This window comes from Syngnathus typhle, linkage group LG13 (assembly GCF_033458585.1).
Source record: "Syngnathus typhle isolate RoL2023-S1 ecotype Sweden linkage group LG13, RoL_Styp_1.0, whole genome shotgun sequence".
Taxonomy (NCBI): domain Eukaryota; kingdom Metazoa; phylum Chordata; class Actinopteri; order Syngnathiformes; family Syngnathidae; genus Syngnathus; species Syngnathus typhle.
This window is the reverse complement of record NC_083750.1, coordinates 9,619,016-9,642,461: the sequence shown is the minus strand read 5'-3', so window position 1 is coordinate 9,642,461 and position 23,446 is coordinate 9,619,016. Positions and strand designations below refer to the sequence as shown.

Genomic DNA, 23,446 nt, shown 5'->3' with positions numbered 1-23,446 from the left:
TATTACAGCTCCAGTTGTTGTCAAATCAGCTTTATAGAATTGTAAGAAGCAGCGGCCGACAATAGATGGATGGATGGATGAAGGAACCTTTCATTCGTTTTGGTGGTCCTCTAATACCGGAAGTACGTCCTCTATTTCGCTCTTCCGGGTGGAAACAACGCAAATTCCAAACGGCAGTAGAAGCCAACGCTCCCTCCTTCGGCTCTTCTGGCCGGCGTTCATATTTGGAAAAGGGTAATTATTTTACACTTCATAAAACACGATAATACACAATAATCAATTCATGATAGTTTTGTGTTAGTGCTTAAAAAACTATATCGTCGCTGTATTAGCTAGTTAGCCGGGTGCATGTAAATTGCCAGTGCGAGCAGGTGTCGCGAGAACGAAAACCGTAGCAAATACAGTGTGTATTTAACATTTATTTATCTGTCTATGTATTTGAATATTAGTAATTTATATGTTTGCTGTAGGAATCTTTCCAGAGCACCATGGGTCTTCTGTCTGATCCCACCAGAAGAAAGTCAATAGTCCGAGTACTGACTCGCCTCAATGCTCCAATCTGGTGTGTTCATTTTGCGCTCACATTCACGTTCGTAAGATTTTTTAAAGAAGCTTTATTTGTAATATTTCCAATATACTTAACAACAAAGGCAATACACAACGGGAGTGGTTATATAACATAAAGGCATGTTGCATTTCAAAGCACTACTTCAATGCTCACAGAGAGCTTTGAACAGAGAGGAACTAGTTCACAAAACCAGGGACAGTAGTAGGTCTTAATGTCAAGAACCAAAAGTATGGCCCCGAAATCTTGGCGAGGAGCATTTAGTTAAGACCGGTCTCAGAGAACATACTTCCTATTGTCCATTTGTAAGAGGAATGGCTGTGTTCTTTTGAATGTCTCCTGCGAAAATTCATCAGTTAGATCACATTTGATAGCACAAAATGCATTTTGAGCTACATCACAAGACACCAGACAAGACGTTAGAACGAGCAAGAATGTAAATTGAGAAACTAGTTGAATTGGCGGAAGGTATCATGATCCTGTCTTGAACCTCTCATTCCTCTTCCGCCCCTCCAGTCTTCTGTGCTACATGGTAGGCATGGCCTGCTTCATGGGTTTGGCCTTCGAGCCGTTCATCCTGCGCACGTACATGTCCGAGAACGCCATGGGTTCCACCATGGTGGAAGAGCGCTTCCAAGCCGGAGAGAGGGCCATTGCAACGGCCAGGGAGTTTGGGGTGGAAAAAGAAGAAGCCGGGTAAGACTGACAACGTTCGGATGGATGGCAAACGGTTCTGTTGGAAGAAAATCATCTTGCATGCAGAGGGATGCCGGTGAACTGGCTGGTGAAAGCCATGCGAGATCGAGGCCTGGAGGTGTACACACAGACCTTCTCCCACACACTGCCCTTCCCGGATGAAAACAAAGAGAGATTTGTAAGTCGAATCTTGTCACACATTTTCGGACTCAAACGTCATTTCTCCCTTGTTTTCTGTCAAGATGGTGAAAGGTACAAACGTGTACGGCATCCTCCGCGCCCCTCGAGCTCCAAGGGCCGAAGCGCTGATTCTGACCGCTCAGTGCGGTCTAGAAGATGACAACAACCAAGCTGTGGGGCTGCTGCTGGTTTTGGCGCAGTACTTCAGAAGTAAGTTTGACATAAGAGTGGACATGATGCAACGATAGAAAGTGAAAATACATTTTTCATCTTGTTCATAGGTCAGGTGTACTGGGCCAAGGACATCATCTTCCTCGTCAATGAACACGATCTGATCGGCATCCAGGCCTGGCTGGAGGGATACCACCATACCAACATCTCAGGTGACCCGCCCCTCCTCGTGTACGTGCTGTGACAATCAGGCGTCATCGACGTCTTCCTCTGTGTAGGAATGAACTGGTCGCCTATCCAAGGCCGCGCTGGTTCCCTCCAGGCGGCGCTGTCCTTGGAACTCAGTAGCAACGTGGTGACCAGCCTGGACATTGTGCTGGAGGGGCTCAACGGGCAGCTGCCCAACCTGGACCTCATGAACCTCTTCTATGCTTTCTGTCATAAGTTTGATGTCCTGTGCACAATCCAGGGCAAGGTAGAACACGGGCAAAACCAAAACACATGGCTGTTTTAATGTGCGTTCATCCTAAAATGTTGCACCACAGCTGCAGCGGAACGACTGGGAAAGCCTCTCCGGCTACACCCATGCCGTGCAGACCATGATGCTGATGATGGTCAAGCAGGCCAGCGGGCATCCTTGGGGCGACCACGGGCTCTTCCTGCGCTACAACGTGGAGGCGGCCACCATCAAAGGCATCAACAGCTACCGTCAGTACAAGAGTTCTGTCAACTCCGTCGGCAGGTTGGTGTTAGCGTTCCATCTTAACACTTTGTCAAGCGGCATCGACGGGAGTCCTAACAAGGAGTGACGTCACTTGCCGTCAACTACAATTTTTAAAAACTGTAACTACAGAAACGTGAATGTTTTGATTCCTTTGTATGTGTGTGTGTACTTTTAGGCTTCTGGAGGCAATGTATCGCAAGCTGAACAACCTCCTGGAGCGCCTGCACCAGGCCTATTTCTTCTACCTTTTGCCCTCTCTGTCCCACTTTGTTCCCATCAGTTACTACATGACGGCCTTCGGCCTTATCGCCATCAGCCTGCCGCTGCGCGTATCCTTACTTTCAGCCTGGTAAAAACAAAAGAAGCAGAACTCTTCATGTGTTCAATATTATTCTTGACCAAAACAAAGGCTTTGGACCTGTGGGTTGAACTCTCAGTGTCTCCAGCGACAGAAGACGGCGTCGCCAATGTGGAGCAGGTTGCTATCGCTTTGCGACATTTGCCACTCTACTACGTACGTCTGTGCTAATCCCCGCCCCGCCCCTACTCTCCCAAAACAGTCCAGTCCTCTCGTGCTGTCTGTGCTGACCCCTCTGGTGATCAGCCACTTGACCGGAGTGGCCCTCTACACGCTGCCCGTCCGCTTCCAGGAAATGGCGGTGGAGCACTTCCCGGTGTCCGAGACGGAGGCCGTGGTGCTGACGGTCATCGCGGTGTACACGGCCGGCATGGCTCTGCCTCACAACACGCACAGGTAACATGTGATTTGTGAGTCTTCAAAATGAGATATAGTTCAACCATATCATGCGTGACAGATTTGTGTCTGGCGAGGGGACGGAGCAGGGCTGGAGGGTTCTGAAGCTAGTGACCATGTTGTACTTGGCCGTGCTGCTGGGCTGCACCGCCCTGCTCAACTTCTCACTGGGCTTCATCCTCGCCCTCACGCTGGTGCCCGTGGCCGCCAGCATCACGCCACACATGCCCAAGTATGAACAGTATACATCAAGCCTCGACCTCCTCCTTCAGACTGACCGACCGCTTGTCGCTTCCTCCAGGTTCCCGACGGCCTTGGTCATGGTGGTCCTCAGCCCGGCCTGCACGCTGCTTTTCTCCGTCTTTGCCTTCTATGAGCTACAGGAGATGCCGATGGGCTTCCAGGACTGCTGGCTGCAGTTTCTGTCTGTTATCTCGCAGGGCATCCTGGACCACACGCTGTACGGCTCGATGGTCTTCCCGCTACTGACGCTGATGGTGTATCCCTGCTGGCTGGTTTTATGGAATATCCTTTTCTGGAAGTAGACCACCTATAAGCCTTCGACTCAACAAAAGTGATCTCAGGTACTTTGTCCACCAAGGCTTGGCAGGTATTTCATGAGAAGAATGACTGTGTCACAATTTATATTAGGAAGGGGTAGCAATTGAAAGATTTTTTTTTTTTTGTCTTGAAGAGATTTTTTTTTTTTTGTCTTGAAGAAATAGAGGCAAAATTGAGTGCACTACTTGGCTGCAACCAGATTCAGTCCCAACAACTAGGTTTGCCGTTTGAAGAACTCTTTAAGGGGAAGCTATCCAAGTGGAAATAACTGATTGCCAGTTTATTTTCCCATTGTCAATTAAGGCAATGTATTTAAATGCTCACCCCTAATTTGTATTGTCCTTTCCACGTTAATGAAATAATGCTCAACACTATTTATGCAAAAGAAAACATTTGAATATTACATATGTTGTTTTATTAGCATTTGAGAAAGGACAAAAGTACATTGTGGAGCTGTGAGCTTGTTTTTATACTTGTTTTAAAATGTTCTGCGTCTTGCTTTTGAAATGAAACTGCTGGTGCCCTGTTGTTTTCAAGGTTCCAAAACGAAGTGACGTTGACCTTATGATTGATTTCGCTCCATTTTCTCAATAAGACAACCACGGTATGGTAATTGTTTATTGATCTGTCATTTGCATTTTTTATTTTTTAAACCCAGTCATATGTACTGATAATATCATTCCGTTGCTGTTACACCTTGAAGAGGGAATCTAATGTGAAGTCAAATCAAAGCTTCTAAAATGTACACCGATTAAAAATAGTGGAAAAGAAAAACATGTCCATCAAAGTCGATTTGTAAAGAGTAAAAGCACTTGTAACCACCCTGTAAACAAACTGTCATCGCCAACGCCAACTTCACAGTTTTAGCCTAACAGAGACCCCGACGTTCTCCCGCACCTGCCGGCACCGCCTCCCCTTCAATAAATATAAGGGCACCATTTTTTTTTCTTAAAATTTAAATTAAAAAAGAAAAAACGAGGTGCGGCTAAACTCGATGCGTTTTGTCCTTGAACAATGGCCAAACTCTCCTTTCCGGCGTCATGCTACAGTGCTTCAAACGTCTCCAGCGGCCAATCGGCTGCCAGGAGTTTCAGTGCACTTGACAATCATTGCGGTGTATGTAGACAACATGTATGGCAACACTGGCATAGCATTGTGTCTGTGTGTGCGGACGCGTGCATGTGTGTGTGTGTGTGAGGTGTACGAGAGAGGAGATGGCGGCAAAGGGTGGTCAGCTGCTGCTCGAGGCCAGCTCGCCGCGCGCTGCCTGCTGGAGGACGTTGGTGGCGTGTGCGTCGGGTTTGGCTGTAGCGCAGATCTCGCAGCCCGGACGAGAAGGCTTGTTGATGAAAGTGCATGAGGGACACGCCCACTCCGTCTACAGGAAGCAGGAGATATTGATTGGCCAAACTTTACAATATTGTCCCTTTCAAGTATTTGTGGCAAAATAGTTTAGGTTGTAAATTGACCCTGTTTAAAATGTTGAGTTACCTGTGGTCTAGTAGGTTTGTTGCTCAAATGCAGATTCTCCATGTCAAGGACAACCCGTAGGTCCGCTGGTTTATCGCCACCACCTGTGATTTAACAAAATATTCATCAAAGCAATCATATTTGGTAACTTTTCCTTCTGATGTACAAGCAACAACATGAAGTGCTAATATCAAAGCTCACCAAAATAACTGGCTGCTCTGAATTTGACATTTTGAAATGCCAGAAAGTTCTTGAGTGCCTTTCAAAGGTTGTATTGAGGAATCGTCCTACAAGTGGAGGAACCGCGTATAGACGTACCCTGGCCGGTGTGGGGTAACCGCGGTGGCAATGTGCTGTAGCCTCGGCGGTCTTGTGACGCGGGGCCATTGCCGGGCAGAAGGGGCGGGGCGGACAGGGCACCCTCCAGATCCTGCTGGAACAGCTGTCGCGTGATGCGAGCCTGGCGCGCCGAGATCAAGTAGAGATACGCCGTGTCGCCGTCGCGCTGCACACCGTAGGACGCCAGTGAGCGGGGGTCTGTGCATAGACACTGACCCATCACCCAGCGCTGAACGCGTGGGTGGAAGCCGTACTCGGCAAACACCTGAGGGAGGTAACGGATGTTACTGGGTGATGCTAATGGAGGTGTTTTGTTCCAAGTTGAGTTGTAACCTGTTGTTTGAGTGCAGCCACCGTCATGTACGGGAAGACTTTGACTGTGAAGCAACAGGAAGACGAAACGTCCTCCACCACCACGGACAAGCTGTCAGACAACAATTTGTTGACATGGAGCCATTGAATTAGAAAGACAAGGAACTTTCACATCATCAGGTACAAGCACACGACTGAAACTTGCTGTTCTAGTACCTGATCTCCCCACTAGCGTAGTTCTTCTCCGCCGGCTGGATGCTCAGAGCCGCTTTGTGCCGGGCCAGCGCGGACGCGTGGTGGCCAGCAGCCTGCGCGTCGCCGGCCTCCACCGCCTTGACGAGCTCCAAGCAAAGCTCCTCTGAAGCAAATCATTAGAAGTGAGTATATGCATCAAGGAATTCAAGTTAGCGGATAAGCCGTGACACCCACCGACAAGCGGAAGCGACGGTTCCGTAGCGGCGACGGCCTCTATTTGCTTGCCGCTTGTTTCGTAGGTGGCCATGTTTGCAACTGCAGACAAAAGAAGTCACAAGTGCACGTCGATGTACATGAACAGGAAAGAGAAAGAAACGGACCCCGTTGGGCCTCTCGCAGCGACGACATGACCACGGTGGCCCACTCCTCTGCCTCGCGATCACAGCGGAAGGAAAAGCGGATAAAGTCGTGAGGCGGCGCCGTCAGACGCATCTCATGGCAGCGCGCCGACTTCACCTCGTAGTGCACCGAGCGCAGGTCGAACTCTACCAACTGGACGGGAAGAAAAAGGGTTAGGGTGAGTCACTCTACAGGTGAGTCAGTATACCCAGTCATACCTGTAGGAGAAATACTCTGTTTACAGCTCTTTTATGACGTTCATTAAATGTAAATAGTTAGCCAGATTACGCAAGAATAATAATAAGTGTGGTCCTTTTGGACCGTCACCAACTTAGAAAAACAGCGCAGCGCAATGGCAATGATCACCCTTAGTTGTAGCCTGTTTTCAAAATTGGCTAGTTTACGCATCGGTATTATTAATAAATGTTACGCAAATGTTCATATTAATTTAATAGGTTTTCCTGAAAACGTAATCAAACTATAGATCAAAAGTTGCGTTCGGCAGGCTGCTGGTGTTTAATGATGAAGTCTCACCACGTTGCGGTTCCCGCTGGTGTCCCGCAGGGCCAATCGAAACTCTCCGGCCCGGCTCGGATCCATGCTGAGCTGGAGTCGCAGAGCCTCGCTGTCTGCTCCGGGCAGGCACAAGGGACGAATACCGGAGTGGGACACCGACACGCGGACGGACATTAAGACTGTACTACAGCAAGCCGAAGAGGGAGCGAGGCCGACGTCGAAGGCTCCGGACTGGGAAGAACCGAGCAGCGAGACCTGCGGAGCCCAACCGCCCGAACTGAGCGCCATGTCGCCCCGCGGACGTGTGGGGCTTCGGAAGCCCCACCGAATGAGCGTCAGCAACGACTGTACGGCTTAGAAGGTCCACAGATGGGTGGTAAAATCGCGTGTGCTTGCGGGCCGGTCGAATTTGTCCGCCTGCCAGGCTAAGTGTTCCATTTCGACCCAAAGCAAGCCAGCCACCAGATACGGGAAGAAGAGACGAAACAGTGTTGGCTCGTGAGTGACCGATTCGTTCAAAAGAACGACTCTTTTCAGTGAACGAGAGTGATTCGTTCTTATTTCAGTTTATATGACCTCAACCAGTAGGTGTCAGTATTGCGCATTGAAGCTGGTGCCACCTTGTTATCCAATATACCTACTGCAATTTCAGATTGCTGGTTTGAAATTTACTGTTATTATTTTAATAAACATTTGTTAAAACTTGTCTGGTGTTTTATTCCTTGTTGTCGCCAATTAAAACGTAAAAATCAGAGGACTAGAGCTTGACACCTGTTACCTTTGACCATGATATTTCCCTAATAAAGTGGCCTGTTATTAGGTACACTTGAAAATGGCGGTGTACCTAATGTAGTGTCCCTCGTTAAGTGCACCTGCGTGAAAACTTTTAGCTCCTGCAGTACGTGAAAGTGGCTAAAAGTTTTCACCCAGGTGCACTTAACGAGGGTAACTTGAAAAACATATTGGAATGCGGCCCTGAAGACTAGCGCTTCACACCTGTGACCTTTGACCATGATATTTCCCTAATAAAGTGGCCTCTTATTAGGGACACTTGAAAATGGCGGTGTACCTAATGAAGTGGCCGTGTGATTCTTTCGTTAAGTCAGTGCTTCTCAAATAGTGGGGCGCGCCCCCGCGGTGCTATTCCTGGGGGGGCGCGTGTGACCCTGGGGAACAGGCTTTTTTTTTGGCAGTACTAGAATAAAGTGTAATTGCGCGTTTACTACAGCAGGGGGCAGTGGCGCTCTCATTGTTACTTCTGTCACGTTTGCGACAGTGCAACATTTTACGACTTACAAGACAAGTTAGGATAGTCACGGTGGGGAGGGGGGGCGCGAATAGTTTTCTTCTTGCTAGGGGGGGGCGTAACAGAAAATAATTGAGAAGCACTGGGTTAAATAAAGGTTAACCTAAAAAAAAAAAAAAAAAAAGTGAACCCTGAACTTTGAACCCGCGGTGACCCCGCGGTGACCCCGCGGTGACCCCGTGGTGACCCCTGGGTGACCTTTGAACCCTGAACTTTCAACTCTAGTTAAAAATCGAAAATGTGCACATGACCCCGTGAACTTTGAACCGACCTTTGACCCCTGGGTGAACTTTGAACCGACCTTTGACCCCTGGGTGAACTTTGAACCGTAAACTTTGACCTTTGACCCCTAGCTAATTACGTTTTTTTTTTTTTTTTAAACCGGCATAGCAGAACGATCCATGGTCTTCAGATGCCGCGCTGTCGCCATCTCCTGGTCAGTTAGTGAAATGCTTTTGCTGATGTTTTTTTTTCTCTCAATTAAAACAAATCAATTAGCCAGTTGGTTTTCTTTATTTAATATCTATTATCAGACAAAACCAAATTGTGAATCAGTCACCTAGGCTATAGCAGAACAAACAATCCATGGTCTTCAGATGCCACGCTGTCGCCATCTCCTGGTCAGCTAGTGAAATGCTTTTGCTGTTTTTTTTCCCTCTCAATTAAAACAAATCAATCAGCCAGTTGGTTTTCTTTATTTAATCTCTGATATCAGACAAAACCAAATTGTGAATGAGTCACCTAAGTGCACCTGCGTGAAATTTTTGATTATTTGATTAAAAAAAGAAAAAGATTAGCGTGTGTGTGTGTTACGAATCTTTTGAGTTAACTAATTCTAAAGATTCAGTTCATTTAAAAGAACTGGAATGCACATCACAAAGACGAAACAAAACAGGAAGTAGACGGACAATACGTCACGTGTTCGTCAAACATTATGCTCCGTCAGGAAACAACGCGAGAGTCTTAAACATTGGTTTTGCTTCGTTCTTTGTGTGTGAGAAGTTGTTTCCTCATTTAACACTGATTCCACTTGTTGGATGTCATTACCTGAACTAAAGATATTGGTGTTATTTGTAAAATTGATGAGTTTTAGTTCTGTAGTTTACATGCATACTACTGAAAAGAAAATCCTTAGTGATCAGATTTTTCCACACAATCGAGTGATTAGGTAAAACCAAAGCGGGGAGCATGATTACGCATTTTCTTCCTCAAATAACATTTTTACAACACTTGTTTTTATATGAATGCACACAAACCATTATCTCCACAAACGAGAGCATTCGTTTTGTCAAGGTTACATGCATAATACTGAAAAGAACATGCTTAGTTTTAGAATTTTTCCACACAAACAAATGATTAGGTAAAAACAAAGCGGGGAGCATGATTACGCGTTTTCTTCCTCAAATAAAATTTTTACAACATAATTTTTTTTTATATATGAATGCACACAAAACATTAGCTTCACAAACGAGAGCGTTCGATTTTTCAAAGTTACATGCATAATACTGAAAAGAACATGCTTAATGATAAGATTTTTCCACACAAACAAGTGATTAGGTAAAAGTGAAACGGGGAGCGTGATGGCACGTTTTCTTCCTCAAATAGCATTCCGAACACATTTTAAAATAATGCAAAGTTTCCAAACAGAGCCTGGCAGTCAGCATGGTGGCAAACAGCATGCAAAGTGATCACACCTCCAAAACATACACGTGCATGTTCAAAACGAGAACCACAAAAAGCACACAAACATTGAACTAGTTCACAGTCAATCATGGATGTCGACGTTCTGTGATTTAGTTGGGCGAAAGCGGCCAAGTGGAAGTTTCTCGCCTGGATGACTGTAGACCGAGACGTAGGTTGGATCAACCAATGGGCAAAACTTCTTGGTGTGGGCTTTGGCGCCAGTTGCACCACATTGCGGACACACGTACCTGCGCAAATACGGGCACAAAATTTCTCCAGAGAGATTTTTCAGCCAGTGAGATGTGTAGATCATTTCGCTTTCTCCGTTGTGTTTACAAAAGCTGCACCTCATGGTTCTAACACCCCCAGATGGAAGCTGGGGTGTCTGCTGACGCGCCATATTTCTCCGCTGCGGCAGTCCACTTGTCGCTCCACCCCAAACACCTTCAGTAAGCCGTTGAGCAAATTCAGCGAACAGATTCCGCAGGCTCTCCGGTGGCTGTTCCGTGTTCCAACAGCCAACATGATGAGCAGGAACACTGGTCTCGCCGTCGCTTCTATCTGCGAGTGCGTTAACGAGAAGAGATCCAAAAGTCCCGCCAACGCCATATTGCGAGTGTGGCGCAGCGGCCTCAGAGCGAGATTGGATGGAGTTTTTCGAACCGATGACTTCTCGGACGACATCCGACAGACCTATGTAGTCTTTCCAAAGTTCAAAACTTTTGTTATCATCCGTGAAGGAACGCTTCCATGCCATGGTGTTCGTTGTGGCGTTTCCAACACGGTTACGATACTTGATTGTAGCGAGGTTGACCACGCGTCCGCAATTCCCCGGATGTACTGATAGCGGTAATTGTCGTAAAGAGAGCAGGTGAAGTGGCTTGACGACTGCCATAAAGTGTACCATCAGATATTTGTTGGTTTAATAAAAAGCAAATAAATTAAAGAAACAAAAATGTGTTTTTTATTTTCGAAAAGTACATATAATGCCATTTTGTTTGGTTACGTTTTGTTTTCAAATGAAGAAAATGAAATAAAACATAAAACAAAATGGCATTATATGTACTTGCAAAAAAAGTTGTTTCTTTAATTTATTTGCATTTTATTAAACCTACAAATGTGTCAGATGATTTTGCCGGAACCTGTATAACAACAATTCATGGTACGAGGAGTTATTGAACGCACGAGGAGGACATATTAAAACGGTCTGAATTCACTCTTAGACTCATCGCACCTGAGAAGTTTAGAAAGGTTCAAATGAATACAAGCATCAAAAACTTATAATGTCTAACAACTTGCTCCAATGTTGACTTATTAACCCGTTCTACTTATGCATCATCCAATCGTCTTGCGGCCTTCAATACAAACCAAAAGGCATGCCTGTTAATGAAGTACTCATTCCTTTTTCACCCATGTTTTTCTTCAACCAGGAATCATTTTGCAGACAGTTAGACGGCAGAAAGGAGTTGCTGAGATGCAGGAGATGAGCTCCCGCCTGATGACCGTGAGGCCGGACAAGATGGCGGCCCTGGTGGAACGAGCGGCTCGCATCAAGGAGACGCTGGAGCAGGTAAACACGGTGATTGAAATCAACAAAATTTGTGTTCCTTTGTACTTTTCCAACCAAATGTGGCATCCAGGGAACGAAGAAGCCCTACAGAGATGTGATCGATGTCTCCTGGGGTGACCCTCAGAAAGCCGGCATGAAACCTCTTACCTTTGTCAGACAGGTAACAAAGATGGATCCTGATGGGAAAAAAAAAATTCAGTAGATTAATTTGAATGTGTTGGGCCAGGTAATCGCTGCTTGTCTTTACCCACAACTCCTGGATGGCGACAACCTGCCAATGGACGTCAAACAGCGGACGCAGAAGATCCTCCGCTGCTGTGATGGCGGCAGTGTTGGTAATTACGGAGAGAGGAACTAATCTATCGAGCCTTTGTCGAGTTCTTCAATCTGTATGAATCAATTTGGGTTGCCTGATAGTTTTTAAAATGTGACTGGAAAGGAGATCTTTCTTTGTTTTCAGGCTCGTACACACTCACAGCGGGGATCCCCGAAATAGTAGAGAGCGTCGCTCAGTTCATCAGCCAACGCGACGGCGTTTCAGCAGATCCCGAAAACATTTGGATCCATTCCGGCTCCCAGACATCGCTCACGGTATCCACTCGTTTTGTTTTGATTAGACCACGCTTGTTTCAGTGTAGAACTGCGACGGGTCTTGCATGATGTTGCCCGAACGAGCAGAGCATTCTGGCGCTGATGCTGAGCAGCGAGGTGTCCACCAAGAGAGGCGTGCTTGTGCCGGTGCCGGGCCACACCACCACCCCCTTGTCCGTGATGGCTTTAGGGGGCGTGGCCGTCCCCTACTTCCTGGACGAGGAGCGCGGCTGGGAGCTGCGGGTGGACGAGCTGCAGCGAGCCTTGGTGTCCGCCCGGGAAACGTGCCGGCCTATCGCTTTGTACGTCATCAACCCGGGAAACCCCACAGGTGCGTGGGTCCGAAGCACAACAGGCATTTGGGTCCTCAACGTTTACTTTGTCACTGCTGGTGCTCCTCAGGGCACATCCAGAGCAGGAAGTCCATGGAGGAGGTCATCAGGTTCGTGGCAGAGAACAAACTCTTCCTTCTTGCTGATGAGGTGAGGAGTTTTAAATCTGTGAAAATAATAATAATCAACACAATATTTTAATCTTTATGTATTTCTTATACGACACCACACAACTGGATTTATATTGGTGATATGCAAATGAGTTGAGTGATGTCATCGCCACAGGTATACCAGAGCAGCGTTTACGACACCGACAGTGAGTTTGTGTCTTACAAGAAGCTCCTGCATGAGCTGGGGCCTCCTCTGTCCCACACGCTGGAGCTGGCCTCCTTCCACTCGGTATCCAAAGGCTTCATGGGAGAGTAAGCCGTGAATCACATGGCATGAGTAAAGGCTCCCGATTGGCCCGGTAGTCACCTTTTGCTCCCAGGTGCGGTCTTCGAGGAGGATACGTGGAGCTGCTCAACATGGATCCCACCGTCATGCCGTACGTCCAGCAAATGTTGCAATTGCTCACCACTCCGCCCGTTGTCGGGCAAATTGCTTTGGAGCTGATGGCCAAGCCCCCTCAGCCAGGAGATCCCTCATACCTGCTTTTCAAGCGTGTGAGTCCAAAATTTCACACAAAATAATCTCGTGATATTCAGTCAGTCGCCGGAGTATTCCAGATGGCTCGATCCCATTCCCGTAGGAGACGGAGCTCATAAGGAGCACGCTGGTTGACAACGTGAAGAGAGTGCAGCAGGTTCTCAAAGAGCTGCCTGCAGTCAGCTGCCAGCCGATACAGGGAGGAGGTTTTGCATTCCCCAGACTGCACCTGACGCCAAAAGCCATCCGAAAAGCCAAGGTTACATGCAGCTCATTTGTGCTGGACTTGGCTTGACTCACTGGCACAGTTTTTAAGCAAATAAGATTGACAGCAGCACTGGCGTATTCGAATGGCCATTTCAACAATGTCGTGTTTCAGGAAGCCGACATGGAACCTGACATGTTCTACTGCACCAGACTGCTGGAGGACACTGGTTTGCTTCTTAGTCCGGGCTGCGTGTATGGACAAAAGGAAGGCACCTACCATATCAGGTGAGTATTTTTGCCCAGGCCATGTATAGGAAGTTTTTTTTCTTATTTAAAAAGACTAACCTTTTTTTTTTTAATTTTTAATTTCAAAACAAAATTGCCATGTAAAGCATTCTTTTTTTTTTTAGCAAAAAAATCTTGATCTTGACCTTTAACCCCATGACCCTTAAAAATGACTATGTACTGTAGACCTAATGACCTAAGAAACTTAATGCTGACACTGTTCTGTTAACAATGTGATCAATGTCACTTTCATTTTCTTGTACAGATTTTCCATTTTGACTGCTGCAGACGTGATGGAGGAACTTCTGAGACGCCTCAGTGCTTTTCACTTACAGTTCATGAAGGACTTCTCATAAATATTCTTATATTTAGTAACCCGACGACATCTGACAAAAGTGTAGATGTCCTATTTCTATGATCAAATAAAGTAAAAACACTTACCTGAATAATTGATAGATTAACCAATTAATAAAACAAAAACATTGTCGGGGGATTTGATTTAGTAATATGTGAAACAAGTTATGGAATACAGTAAGATTAAAACAAATCAAATGTGTACACTCGCCACAGTGACTATCTGCAGTGTCTGCAATAAAGCTGAAGAAAAAGCAAAAATCTCAATTTGATTCCGTTTCGTTTAGTTTTATTATTTAGGCTGAGCTTTACATCGTATAACTTTTAGGACACGACTGTATAATTACATTTTTATGAACAAAAACAAACATTTGACTTTTCATAAGTCTTAGCATGAGTCTGCACAATCCAAATAAATGGATTTCTTCAATCATTATATTAGGTAGTTAAACAAAAAAAGCAAATAAATACCTGCAGTTCAGTGAATCTGTGATGTGTATTCATGATCAGTCCACCTCGCTATCATTTGGAGTCCACGCTTTGCCATCTGAGCTATTAAGCAGGTCCACCAGCAAAGAGATGAGCTCACCGTCCTGGCTTGAGTACGCGGCAGCGGGTTGTCTGAGGTTGCGACGCAGCATGGCCTGGATGGACGTCCGCAATTCCCACAGCAGTTCCCACGTGTTGCCCGACAACCGGCAGCGTACTAGCGGGCAGCCCGAGAGCGCCACCTCCACGTCATCTCCGCTCACTGAACACATGTACAGGAGGAGAGTTTTCGGAAAGGGGTGGGGGATTCTTGTTAACTAAAGCGAACAAAAAAAGAAAATGGCATTGAAGCTTACCGGTTTCCGTGACGTCGCAGTCGGTGAGCAAAAGCAGGGCGAGGGGATGGACGGCTGATGAGTCGCGGATGAAAACGGAGCCATTGGACTTGACGGCGCCGAAGAAGGTGAGCCATCGACAAGTAAGTTCATCATTTTTTCTGCAAATCAGTAAAAAAAAAAAAAAAGGACGTCGGGAAATGTGATACACGTCTTCTAAAAAGCTCATCGCACCTGTTGACAGTGGAGCGATGGAGGAGGACGCCGCCACCCAGCGTGCGGAATGACAGGTTGTTCGGACGAAAGCGCCCACCTTTGGTCACGATGCCTTTCTTCACCTAAAAAAAAAAACTTCTTCAGTTGAGGTATTTCAGCTGTGAAGCCCTTCCAATTCACTCGTACCTGGATGAGGTTGGGATAGAGTCCGGCCAGCAGCACGGCTTTGAGCAATTGCTCTTGCTCGCTGTGCTGGTTGACTAGCGACGAGCGACGTTGGCACTCGATGGCACGGGGCACCAGTTGAGCCTCACGCAGATTCTCGCTGAACTGAGAGATGAGACCTGCAGCAAAACAAAGCAAGAGATGGTCTTTGATAAGCTATAAAAAAAGAAAATGACGATGATGAGAGCGTACCATTAATGAAGCGCAGGCTGGCCTTGGACAAGCAGAACTCCTCCAAGTAGCGGTCTCGCTCCAAGCGGTCTCCTTCCTTCTGAAGTTTCCTCCAGCCCAGCACAGCACGGCTGAACGCCAGGTAGTCGCTGCTGCTGGAGCCGCTTAGCTCGGCTTTAGCCTGCCGATGACAGCGGCGACGGATCAGCGCGGGCGGTCCAGCGCGACACCAACCGCAGCCAATCTCACCTTGGCCACCGGTGCTCGGTTCTGTAGGCTGTTGTGGAACGGGTCTCGTGTGAGGCAGGCGGCGATGGACAACATGGGCAAGGCGCAGCGGAACATAGCGCCCAGCACCAGAACTTTGCCCAGACGTGGGTCACATGACATTGAGGCCACGCGGACTCCCAAAGGCGTCAGCGATTCTTGCCGATCCAGGACGCCTGCAAGCAGGAAATAATGAGAAACACTTTAAGGGGATTTTTTCTTTGTATCCAATTATGGGATGAAGTTGGAAAAAAGACTCACCAATGTCTTGCAGATTTCGTACGGCATCCGACACGGCTTCCTGTTCAGGGCTGTCCAGCACTTGGGATAAAAAGTCAACAGCCTGCGTCGGAAAAACAGAGCGCATGACTCAACATGCTGGAGGCGTGACGGATGAAGGCATTCAAATGACACGGCATCGAGGAAGAACCTTTAATTTGGGACTGTGGATCTTGGCCTGGACCACTAAGCTCTCCAGGGGGGTGCGAAGGATCTCCGGGATGGGGAAAGGCGTCATAGCGTCCAGTTGTTTGCGAGGGAACAGATGGTACGACTGACCCGGCTGACAGCGCCCCGCTCGGCCTTTTCTCTGAGTCACGTTGGATCGCGATATCCACACCGTGTCCAAACACGACACCTGACATCAGCACAAATGACCTTAGGACTGTCCTTGCGCAGCTATAAAATCTTTGTTTTGAATTTAAATGTAAAAATATGAATTTATTTCTTCTTCTTAACATACAAGGGAGTCTTACTTTAGTGCGCGGGTCATAACTATGCTCCTTGTGTGTTCCGGCATCCAGGACGTGAACAACGTCGTCGATGGTGATTGAGGTCTCCGCTATGTTGGTGGCGAGGACAATTTTCCTCCAGCCCTCTGGGGGGCGCTGGAACACTGCCTGCTGGTCTGACACTGCCAAACTTGAGTGCACTGAATACAAGAAAGGGAGACGTTATTATTATTATTATTTTTTTTTTTATAGGTAGATAGTAACACTTACATGGCAGGATCTTGTGCAAGCCAGACGAAAAGTGTGGCTTCATCTGGAGCGTCTCTTGAACCGTCTTGATGTCCTGCCATCCGGGCAGGAAACACAATAAGGCACCTGTGGGAGGAAGGACATTTGAAATGTGAAGTCAATGAATAGCTGGAAAGGACAGAAGAGAGAGAGAGAGAGGGGGGGGGGGGGGATTGGGTTGCTACCTGGTTCGCCACGTCTGTCAATGTGCTCGATGACGTCGGCAACAAGATCCAGATCTGGACCGACCTCATCGCTTTGTCTCTATTCTCACAATGATGACAAGTTTGTAGAAATGACAACTTGATTCCTCTCATTATAAAAAGTATAAAGCATCCAGTCTCACCTTTTCATTGTGTTCCATCGGCAGGGGCCGCCCCAATTCCCTTAGCACGTCTTCCAGGTAGCTGTCCTGCACGGGGTGCATGAATCCCGGCACCTTGACGACGGGACATCCTCCGAAGTAGCGTGCCAGTCGTTGGTTGTCCCCGGTGGCGCTCATCAGCACCACCCGCAGGTCGGGGTTCTTGCTCATGCAAGAGCGCAGCAGCGCTAGCAGGAGGTCTGTGTTGACGTCGCGCTCGTGAACCTCGTCCACCACCACGTGGCTGATGCCCCTCAGGCTGGGATTGGACTGCAGCTTCCTCAGCAGGACACCCACCGTCAAGAAGAGCAGGGCGCCGCCGCTTTGCTCTGGTGGTCTGCTCTCCAGTCTCACCTGTACGGAGGGAGTCGATTATCGTTGACTTTTCAATCAAGTATTTAGAAATAAAAATGATGAACATTCCTTGATTGAATTGAGTTTCAAACGTCACCTACCTGATAGCCGACCGAGCGTTTGAGAGCAGAGCCCATCTCCTGGGCCACGCGTTGGGCCACCGACACTGCGCTGATCCGGCGAGGTTGCGTCACCAGGACGTTGCACTCGGCGCCGTGTCCCGCCGACACGCAATCCTCCAGTAGGAAGCGAGGGATGCGAGTGGTTTTGCCGCAGCCAGTCTCGCCGGCGATCACGACCGCCCGGGAAGCTCGCACAGCCGAGACCACGCGCTGCCGGTGGGCGTCGACCGGCAACGCCACGCTGGGGCCCGGCCCGACGTTTTCCCACTCCTCCTGAAGAAACTCGTTGAGACGCCGTGTTTCCTGAGGCGACCGCTCCCTGTACACTTTGCCCGTGATGGCGTCCAGCGTCAAGTCCTCCTCTACACTCTCCTGCTTGACGTCGTCATCCTCTTCTTCGTAGAACTTCTGCACTTCAGCCTCCACCGGATACTGTCATCGATGCAAAAATCACACCAATGTGCAGTTTGAGTTAACTTCTTAATTCACTTGGATACACAACTTTGACAGGACTGACCCGTGTGAGATATTCCCTCATACGCTCTTCCAGATACGTGGGAACTTCCACCCGGAGAGGCCGCCGCTCACGTTCTCCGGCCTCCCTCACCTTGTCCCTGTGGTACTTGGCGTGACTCAGTGGGTTGTTGTTCTGATCCAGCAAATTTAGTTCCTGCATCAGGCCACACACGTGAGGAGTGTCAGCGCACTTGTGACGAAAATGAGACAATGGAACACGACTGCCGTGCTCACCTTAAATTTCAAACAGGCGAGAGCCGCCGCTCGCTTTTCCGCTGTGAGTTTTTTGCCTGCCGTCGCGATGAAAGTCATTTCCTGCGGCCAGCGCAGGGTCAACTCGCACGTCTTGACCTTGCCACCTCTTGTTGCGAACCGTATCAGTTCCTGATATGATGATCCAGGTTGCTATGACGTGTTATTAGGCGTGAACGGCGAGAAATATACACACTTACTTTGGAACTTTCAGATGAGGTGGCCACCTGGACCACTTTAGTCAAGAGCGCTTTGGGATAAGGGAAGAGGGAAAGCGCTTCGGAAATGTCGGATGAGTTTTCAGGTGCAGGCGGCGATTTAATCAGGGCACCGCTGACCCTGTCAGTCCGGGAGTCTTCGTCATCGTAAAGAGCAGAACGCACGTCTCCTCTCCCCCTGCTGGATCTCCTCCTGGGAAGCTGGTTGTCCGGGCCGATCACACCCATTTCCTGCCAGACAAGCAGATGTAAATTATGCAATGTACCTTGCTTTAGAAGAGTTGCTAGTAAAACATGTCAAACATACTTTGAGCTTGTGACAAGCGGCTGCTGCTGCGCATCTCTCTGCGTCAACTTTTTTGGAGGCGTAGCCGTCCTCCTCGATTTTGCAGGGCCATAGCACAGTGACAGTGGCTTTCTACACAATAAGGAAAATTATTTAAGACAATGACTTACGGTCTAGAATGTAGAAGACTGACGTCGCCCTAACCTTGATGCCAGCCTCCTCCTCGCACGTGTACTGGATGAGCTCAGAGAGGTCGTTGACTCCCAGTGAGCGAGCGATGGTGTTATTCAAGAGACATTTGGGGTCTGGGAATTCCTCCAACAAGTTGGAACTAATGTTTCCTAAGCAGTAAATGGACAAAGCATGCTTATCCACAATGGTGCTTTACGATAAGTAAAATGAAGACGACTGAATGATGTTTCCACGGACGATCATGCCCTTGACGATAGCAAGGGTTTCAAGCTCGCTCTCCGGTGTCACTCACCTCGTTTAGCTTGGAACCGCGACGTGCTGTACGGTCGAAAGCTGACTACTTTGGTCCCACACCAGCGCATTTCTCCGCTCCAGTGCGACGCTGTCGGTACTCCCATTCGAAGATATTTGCCGAGGCGGCATAGCGCTCTTAGACGCACGAGTGAAACACCGGGTAGCGCCATCTTTTCACAATTTCTTCGTTGGTGGTAGTTTGGTCAGGTCTGAAACAGTGCCCCCTCTGGCGGAAACTATACATTATAATTCATCATTATAATCATCATCATTCATTATAAAGCGAAGCAAATTCATATACAACGTGATAATAATTCAATTTTGAAACAGCGATTACAATGACACAATCATTCAGCATGAGTGAGCCAAGACTTATGACTTTTATGCAAGATAATAAATAAAACTACTAATCTGTTGGTAACGGAAAACCCAGAAAGGAGCATATATATTTCTTTTTTATTAACAATTATTATTCTATTTGTTTTACATTTTGTGTGCAAATATAACAGCACCACAAGATGTCGCCATTGCAGTGAAGGCTCGTGATACTTTACTACACTTGTTGAACGCTGATTAACAAGTAATGCTCTGTTTGTTTTGGTATTACATTATTAACAACTATAGGATTATTTTTTTGGGCTTCAAACATCATTTAAAGTGAGGACACGCCCTATACATTCAAAAGTTATGTTATTGATAGTTTAAATATAACAAAATACACTGAAATCATTCATTCAACTTTTAAATAAAAGTTAGTGTTAGGTGAATATTCAATACCAAGAATAATTGTGTGCTTTAGATGAGTTTTTTTTTTTATGGTGACTGACTAAAGTCCAATATTAGATGCAAAAAAAAAAAAAGGCATGCACATATTTTCACCCCTATTGGCATTACACGCTCTATTTCCTGGGAAAATAAGGGAAGGGAGCACACACCTGGAAACATCTCATCACTTTTCCTCCTGCGTCTCCACACACATGAGAACCGGAGGGTCCGCCTCAGTTTTGCCGTTATCTGCAGGATGGGCACGACCGCAGGCGTTGACACCGTATCGCTTGGCGATGCAGGGTGTAAAAAGGGATTGTGATAAGACGCATAGTGGAGGAACCAGGTGTAATCTCTATGTCAACTCTGCAGAGGACAGCTAAACAATTAAAATACGAAGGTCTATGCTTCAATTTCTTTTTAGCATTTGTACTTTTCTGAATTCAAACAGTTTATTTACAAGGTGTGGCACAAACCCAACATCTTGTCATGCAAATCCTTTCCTAATATCATAACACACACGTCCCTGCAGATGAGAGTAAACTGACCATACCTGGCATGCACTATGAAGGCATGTCATGTTTCTCGTACCAAGTAGCCCGATGAGTCTACTTGAATGAGCAGACAAGCCGCTGCACGCTCACATGCAATACGTCTCGCACGTGTCATAACACTTCACTAGAAAATGTGCTCAAAGCTTTAGGTTAAATGGCCTCAATGAAGCCGGATTGAGTTGCACTGAAATGTCGCCAATGTCCTTTAAAATCTCTCCTTGACAGGAATTTGTGTACATTTGTAAGTTTGTTGAGTCATTTTCTTCATTTTGTTGATTGGTAGTTGCTGATTTGCTTGGCAGCATGGGCACTTTGCTCTCAAACAGCGCCCTCTTGAGGTCCCTGCAAAAAAAAAAAAAAAAAAAAGTGGGACTTTTCCGAATGCACGCGGCGCAGCCGACGCCTGAAACAGCAGAAGCGGCGCAGACGCAGCGTCAGCCTCCAAAAAAACCTAAGCCGCAAATTATGTCTGGAACATGGAAAAGATCATGTGGCCCCCGCAGCCGGGCTGAGCAGGGGCGGCGAGAGGGAGCCGCTTTAGCGGTAACGGGGTTGGGATTGGACGGATACGATTTACATTCCTTCTCCAAGGATGTGATATCGAGACAAGGTCAGCGCGAGGCTAATGCACGAGACGCTTGAGCGGAGGGAAGAACGGTAGGCCTGGTGGCGCTAAACTCAGATGGATGAGATGCCTTCTATTTAGACTCGTCCCTCATTTTAAATACGGGTCCAAAATATGCATTTGAGATGCAGGTATTACTTTTGTCCACTTGGGGTCGCCATATTCACATTATACATTGTAGTATCTGTGACTCTGAATGTGTGTGGCTTTAATAGGGACAGCCTGGCCTGTTGAGTGACATCAGATGTGGAGCACGGACGAAAAAACTAAAAAAATATTTTGTTAATATTATTGACTTATTCTAGTAATTCTGTGTGTTTCTATTGAGCAAAGAGGCTGTGATTATGAATAATTAATTCAGTGAAACTAAAAGATAATGATGCTTACTTATGCACATTGCATCAATTATTATTGCACCTATGCACTCATTTTAGTCGATCTCTCCATTGTCCATGGTGGCGGTCGTCAAGAATAACTGCGGAGAGGAGCCGTCACATCAATCATATGGCCTTCCTCTTATGTATCTTGTTCTTCTCGTTTTTAATATGATCATGTCTATTATTATGGATACAGCTATTGTTAGGGGTACAGTTGTCGTATCGGAATCTATGAACGGTGTTACTAACTTGCTAATCTTTGTCTGTCTCCTGCTCCCAGCTTCTGGAAGTGCATCGGTTCAACATTTATCTGCTTCCTATTGGCGGCGGTTCGACCGAGTATGGTGGTGTTGGGAGTGGACCGGGTATTGTCATCATGGGAGCATTTCTGTTGTCGTGCCCATTGTTCTCTTCTTCCTCTGCCAGGCAGCCAGTGTCTCTATCTCGCTTCTGTCCAACTGCTGAGCTCATAGACTATTTTTTGACCCTGTGAACTATTTCTAGTCGTTTGGCTTATTTGCATGACAAAGGTGCTGTTTGACATGAATGACTTGCAAGAGGAGCCATCTCATTCATCGTTTGGCATATTGTTGCTTCTCTTAACTAATCTGCAGTCTGTTTTAAAATAAGAACCCAATGTGAGACTCAAGATAGCTGAGCTTGCTGCTCTCTAAACTTTTGGAGCGGATATAGTAGCAAAAGCCCGGATAGCAAGTCATATCCAATCTGAGTGATGATTGAGCTCAATGAGGTCGACGGTCAAATGAGTTTGCGTTACAAGCTTTCTGCCATCGCAATTTGCGGAGTAACGACTTGTTTGGCGAACGCCAACAATTACACCAGAGCTACAATCATGCATCACTTTTCATTTCTACACGGAGCAAAAGTTGAAATATTAATGGGGGTGTTATTTTTGGGATGGTAGGCCCTCTCGAGGAAATACCTCAAAATCCACCAACATCCGACAAGCTGCGCATTCCATCTCTAAACCTCAAAGCCCGGAGGTGCCTTATTGTAATTGCACAGGAATAAAATCCAAACTGCTGAAAGAGACTCGACTTTTCGGCACCTTTTGCTTCTGCTGAAAGGGAAATCCAATATGGCGGTTCTTGGACGGCTCTCTGATACTGGCGTCGGAAAATCACTTTGTGATCACCAGGGGACTGACCGGAGACAAATTAAAGTACGGTTATGGAATGATTTGAAATACAGAAAACACCTTCAGATTCATTTAGATCAATGGTTCCCAAACTTTTGCAGGCTGGCGCCCCCTTGGCTCCCCAGTCAAGTAAACGTTACACACGCGTGTTTTGTTTTTGTTTCAATCTTCCGAAAGGAAGCGGAGAAAAATCGAAGAGCAACATAAGATATTTGACAATTTGTCAGGAAGGAGAACTGAGCGAAGACGCAAACTGACAGTGCTTAGCTACAATATGTCACTTGTGATCAAAAAGTTGAATGTGTACGTTTTAAACATCTTAAACAGAATTTCACTTTCAATTTGTCACCTCCGAGTGTGTAAAAGGAGGTCGAAGATTATAATGTGTCATCACCCTGACGCACTGGAGAGATTAGCGTCCATTACCGAAGCCGTTGCCGCTAGCACCTACAACAGTTATGACAGCTCTCAATTCAAAACATAGGAGCCCGTTTGGACCACGCGCTTTTAAGCCGCATTGGGTGCGGGGAGCGGGATAGGGGTCGACTTTAAAATGGGTGTGGGAATCAATTATCCCACTCCAGAGACACGCAGGGCCGGTGGGTATTGCAATGGGATTAGTGTCCATTCTTGTCACGTACTGACAAACCCTCCCGCTGATCTCCTTAGAAGAAGCAAGCATTATTAGGCAGCCTCCTCACTGGGGGGCCTTGAATCCCTAATATGGGAGTGAGTGACAAGCTAATAATGTTAGAGGGGAAAAGGGGGTGGAAATGCATTCCTTTGTG

At 47.0% G+C, this 23,446-nt stretch overlaps 5 protein-coding genes across 7 annotated transcripts; 2 read left to right on the top strand and 3 right to left on the bottom strand.

Moving 5' to 3' along the window:
- Nucleotides 1-126: 126 nt before the first annotated feature.
- On the top strand, nucleotides 127-7,587 carry gpaa1 (glycosylphosphatidylinositol anchor attachment 1). 3 transcript variants are annotated; one of them, XM_061295404.1, is made up of 16 exons: nucleotides 127-234; nucleotides 471-562; nucleotides 1,082-1,261; nucleotides 1,328-1,439; nucleotides 1,504-1,651; nucleotides 1,723-1,824; nucleotides 1,891-2,087; nucleotides 2,158-2,354; nucleotides 2,512-2,665; nucleotides 2,746-2,814; nucleotides 2,897-3,090; nucleotides 3,152-3,322; nucleotides 3,392-3,674; nucleotides 4,189-6,149; nucleotides 6,329-6,544; nucleotides 6,931-7,587. In XM_061295404.1, exons 2-13 carry the CDS (start codon nucleotides 489-491, stop codon nucleotides 3,633-3,635), a joined length of 1,842 nt encoding a protein of 613 aa, XP_061151388.1. In that variant the 5' UTR covers nucleotides 127-234; nucleotides 471-488; the 3' UTR covers nucleotides 3,636-3,674; nucleotides 4,189-6,149; nucleotides 6,329-6,544; nucleotides 6,931-7,587. The 3 variants fall into 3 exon arrangements, with proteins under 3 accessions (XP_061151388.1, XP_061151386.1, XP_061151387.1); XM_061295402.1 differs by having other exon boundaries at nucleotides 3,392-6,149; XM_061295403.1 differs by having other exon boundaries at nucleotides 3,392-6,149; nucleotides 6,329-6,560.
- Nucleotides 4,256-7,170, bottom strand: LOC133165611 (ranBP-type and C3HC4-type zinc finger-containing protein 1-like). The gene is made up of 8 exons (XM_061295405.1): nucleotides 6,901-7,170; nucleotides 6,348-6,519; nucleotides 6,202-6,282; nucleotides 5,989-6,130; nucleotides 5,794-5,884; nucleotides 5,440-5,725; nucleotides 5,143-5,225; nucleotides 4,256-5,029 (listed from the first exon to the last, which is right to left on the bottom strand). Exons 1-8 carry the CDS (start codon nucleotides 7,168-7,170, stop codon nucleotides 4,883-4,885), a joined length of 1,272 nt encoding a protein of 423 aa, XP_061151389.1. The 3' UTR covers nucleotides 4,256-4,882.
- A 434-nt stretch (nucleotides 7,588-8,021) lies between the features above and the next one.
- On the bottom strand, nucleotides 8,022-10,796 carry LOC133166001 (uncharacterized). The gene has a single exon (XM_061295951.1). The coding sequence runs from the start codon at nucleotides 10,776-10,778 to the stop codon at nucleotides 9,954-9,956; it is 825 nt and encodes a 274-aa protein (XP_061151935.1). The 5' UTR covers nucleotides 10,779-10,796; the 3' UTR covers nucleotides 8,022-9,953.
- Nucleotides 10,797-11,293: 497 nt separating this feature from the next.
- On the top strand, nucleotides 11,294-14,130 carry LOC133165999 (alanine aminotransferase 1-like). Its single transcript, XM_061295950.1, has 11 exons — nucleotides 11,294-11,441; nucleotides 11,512-11,601; nucleotides 11,668-11,776; nucleotides 11,902-12,032; nucleotides 12,120-12,363; nucleotides 12,435-12,514; nucleotides 12,650-12,786; nucleotides 12,855-13,029; nucleotides 13,116-13,271; nucleotides 13,392-13,504; nucleotides 13,770-14,130. Exons 1-11 carry the CDS (start codon nucleotides 11,346-11,348, stop codon nucleotides 13,858-13,860), a joined length of 1,422 nt encoding a protein of 473 aa, XP_061151934.1. The 5' UTR covers nucleotides 11,294-11,345; the 3' UTR covers nucleotides 13,861-14,130.
- dhx30 (DEAH (Asp-Glu-Ala-His) box helicase 30) lies at nucleotides 14,126-19,378 on the bottom strand. The gene is made up of 19 exons (XM_061295949.1): nucleotides 19,177-19,378; nucleotides 18,897-19,033; nucleotides 18,714-18,824; nucleotides 18,389-18,637; nucleotides 18,171-18,320; nucleotides 17,938-18,090; nucleotides 17,400-17,852; nucleotides 16,927-17,298; nucleotides 16,766-16,844; nucleotides 16,563-16,667; nucleotides 16,317-16,492; nucleotides 15,992-16,198; nucleotides 15,823-15,904; nucleotides 15,544-15,737; nucleotides 15,316-15,475; nucleotides 15,085-15,242; nucleotides 14,917-15,020; nucleotides 14,704-14,843; nucleotides 14,126-14,609 (listed from the first exon to the last, which is right to left on the bottom strand). Exons 1-19 carry the CDS (start codon nucleotides 19,346-19,348, stop codon nucleotides 14,365-14,367), a joined length of 3,447 nt encoding a protein of 1,148 aa, XP_061151933.1. The 5' UTR covers nucleotides 19,349-19,378; the 3' UTR covers nucleotides 14,126-14,364.
- Nucleotides 19,379-23,446: the final 4,068 nt, after the last annotated feature.

Bases quoted from the DNA above. Each gene is read 5' to 3' on its own strand.
- gpaa1 (XM_061295404.1), top strand. From the start codon at position 489: ATGGGTCTTCTGTCTGATCCCACCAGAAGAAAGTCAATAGTCCGAGTA. The intron at 1,825-1,890 runs GTGACCCGCCCC...TCCTCTGTGTAG, and splicing joins CCACCATACCAACATCTCAG to GAATGAACTGGTCGCCTATC. The intron at 3,323-3,391 runs GTATGAACAGTA...CGCTTCCTCCAG, and splicing joins ATCACGCCACACATGCCCAA to GTTCCCGACGGCCTTGGTCA.
- LOC133165611 (XM_061295405.1), bottom strand. From the start codon at position 7,170: ATGGCGCTCAGTTCGGGCGGTTGGGCTCCGCAGGTCTCGCTGCTCGGT. The intron at 6,520-6,900 runs GTGAGACTTCAT...CTTCCCGTCCAG, and splicing joins CCAGCGGGAACCGCAACGTG to TTGGTAGAGTTCGACCTGCG. The intron at 5,726-5,793 runs GTTACAACTCAA...TACCTCCCTCAG, and splicing joins TGGCTGCACTCAAACAACAG to GTGTTTGCCGAGTACGGCTT.
- LOC133166001 (XM_061295951.1), bottom strand. From the start codon at position 10,778: ATGGTACACTTTATGGCAGTCGTCAAGCCACTTCACCTGCTCTCTTTA.
- LOC133165999 (XM_061295950.1), top strand. From the start codon at position 11,346: ATGCAGGAGATGAGCTCCCGCCTGATGACCGTGAGGCCGGACAAGATG. The intron at 12,515-12,649 runs GTGAGGAGTTTT...TCATCGCCACAG, and splicing joins TCTTCCTTCTTGCTGATGAG to GTATACCAGAGCAGCGTTTA. The intron at 13,030-13,115 runs GTGAGTCCAAAA...CCATTCCCGTAG, and splicing joins CATACCTGCTTTTCAAGCGT to GAGACGGAGCTCATAAGGAG.
- dhx30 (XM_061295949.1), bottom strand. From the start codon at position 19,348: ATGGCGCTACCCGGTGTTTCACTCGTGCGTCTAAGAGCGCTATGCCGC. The intron at 19,034-19,176 runs GTGAGTGACACC...TTTACTGCTTAG, and splicing joins GCGGTTCCAAGCTAAACGAG to GAAACATTAGTTCCAACTTG. The intron at 14,610-14,703 runs GTAAGCTTCAAT...ACATGTGTTCAG, and splicing joins CTGCGACGTCACGGAAACCG to TGAGCGGAGATGACGTGGAG.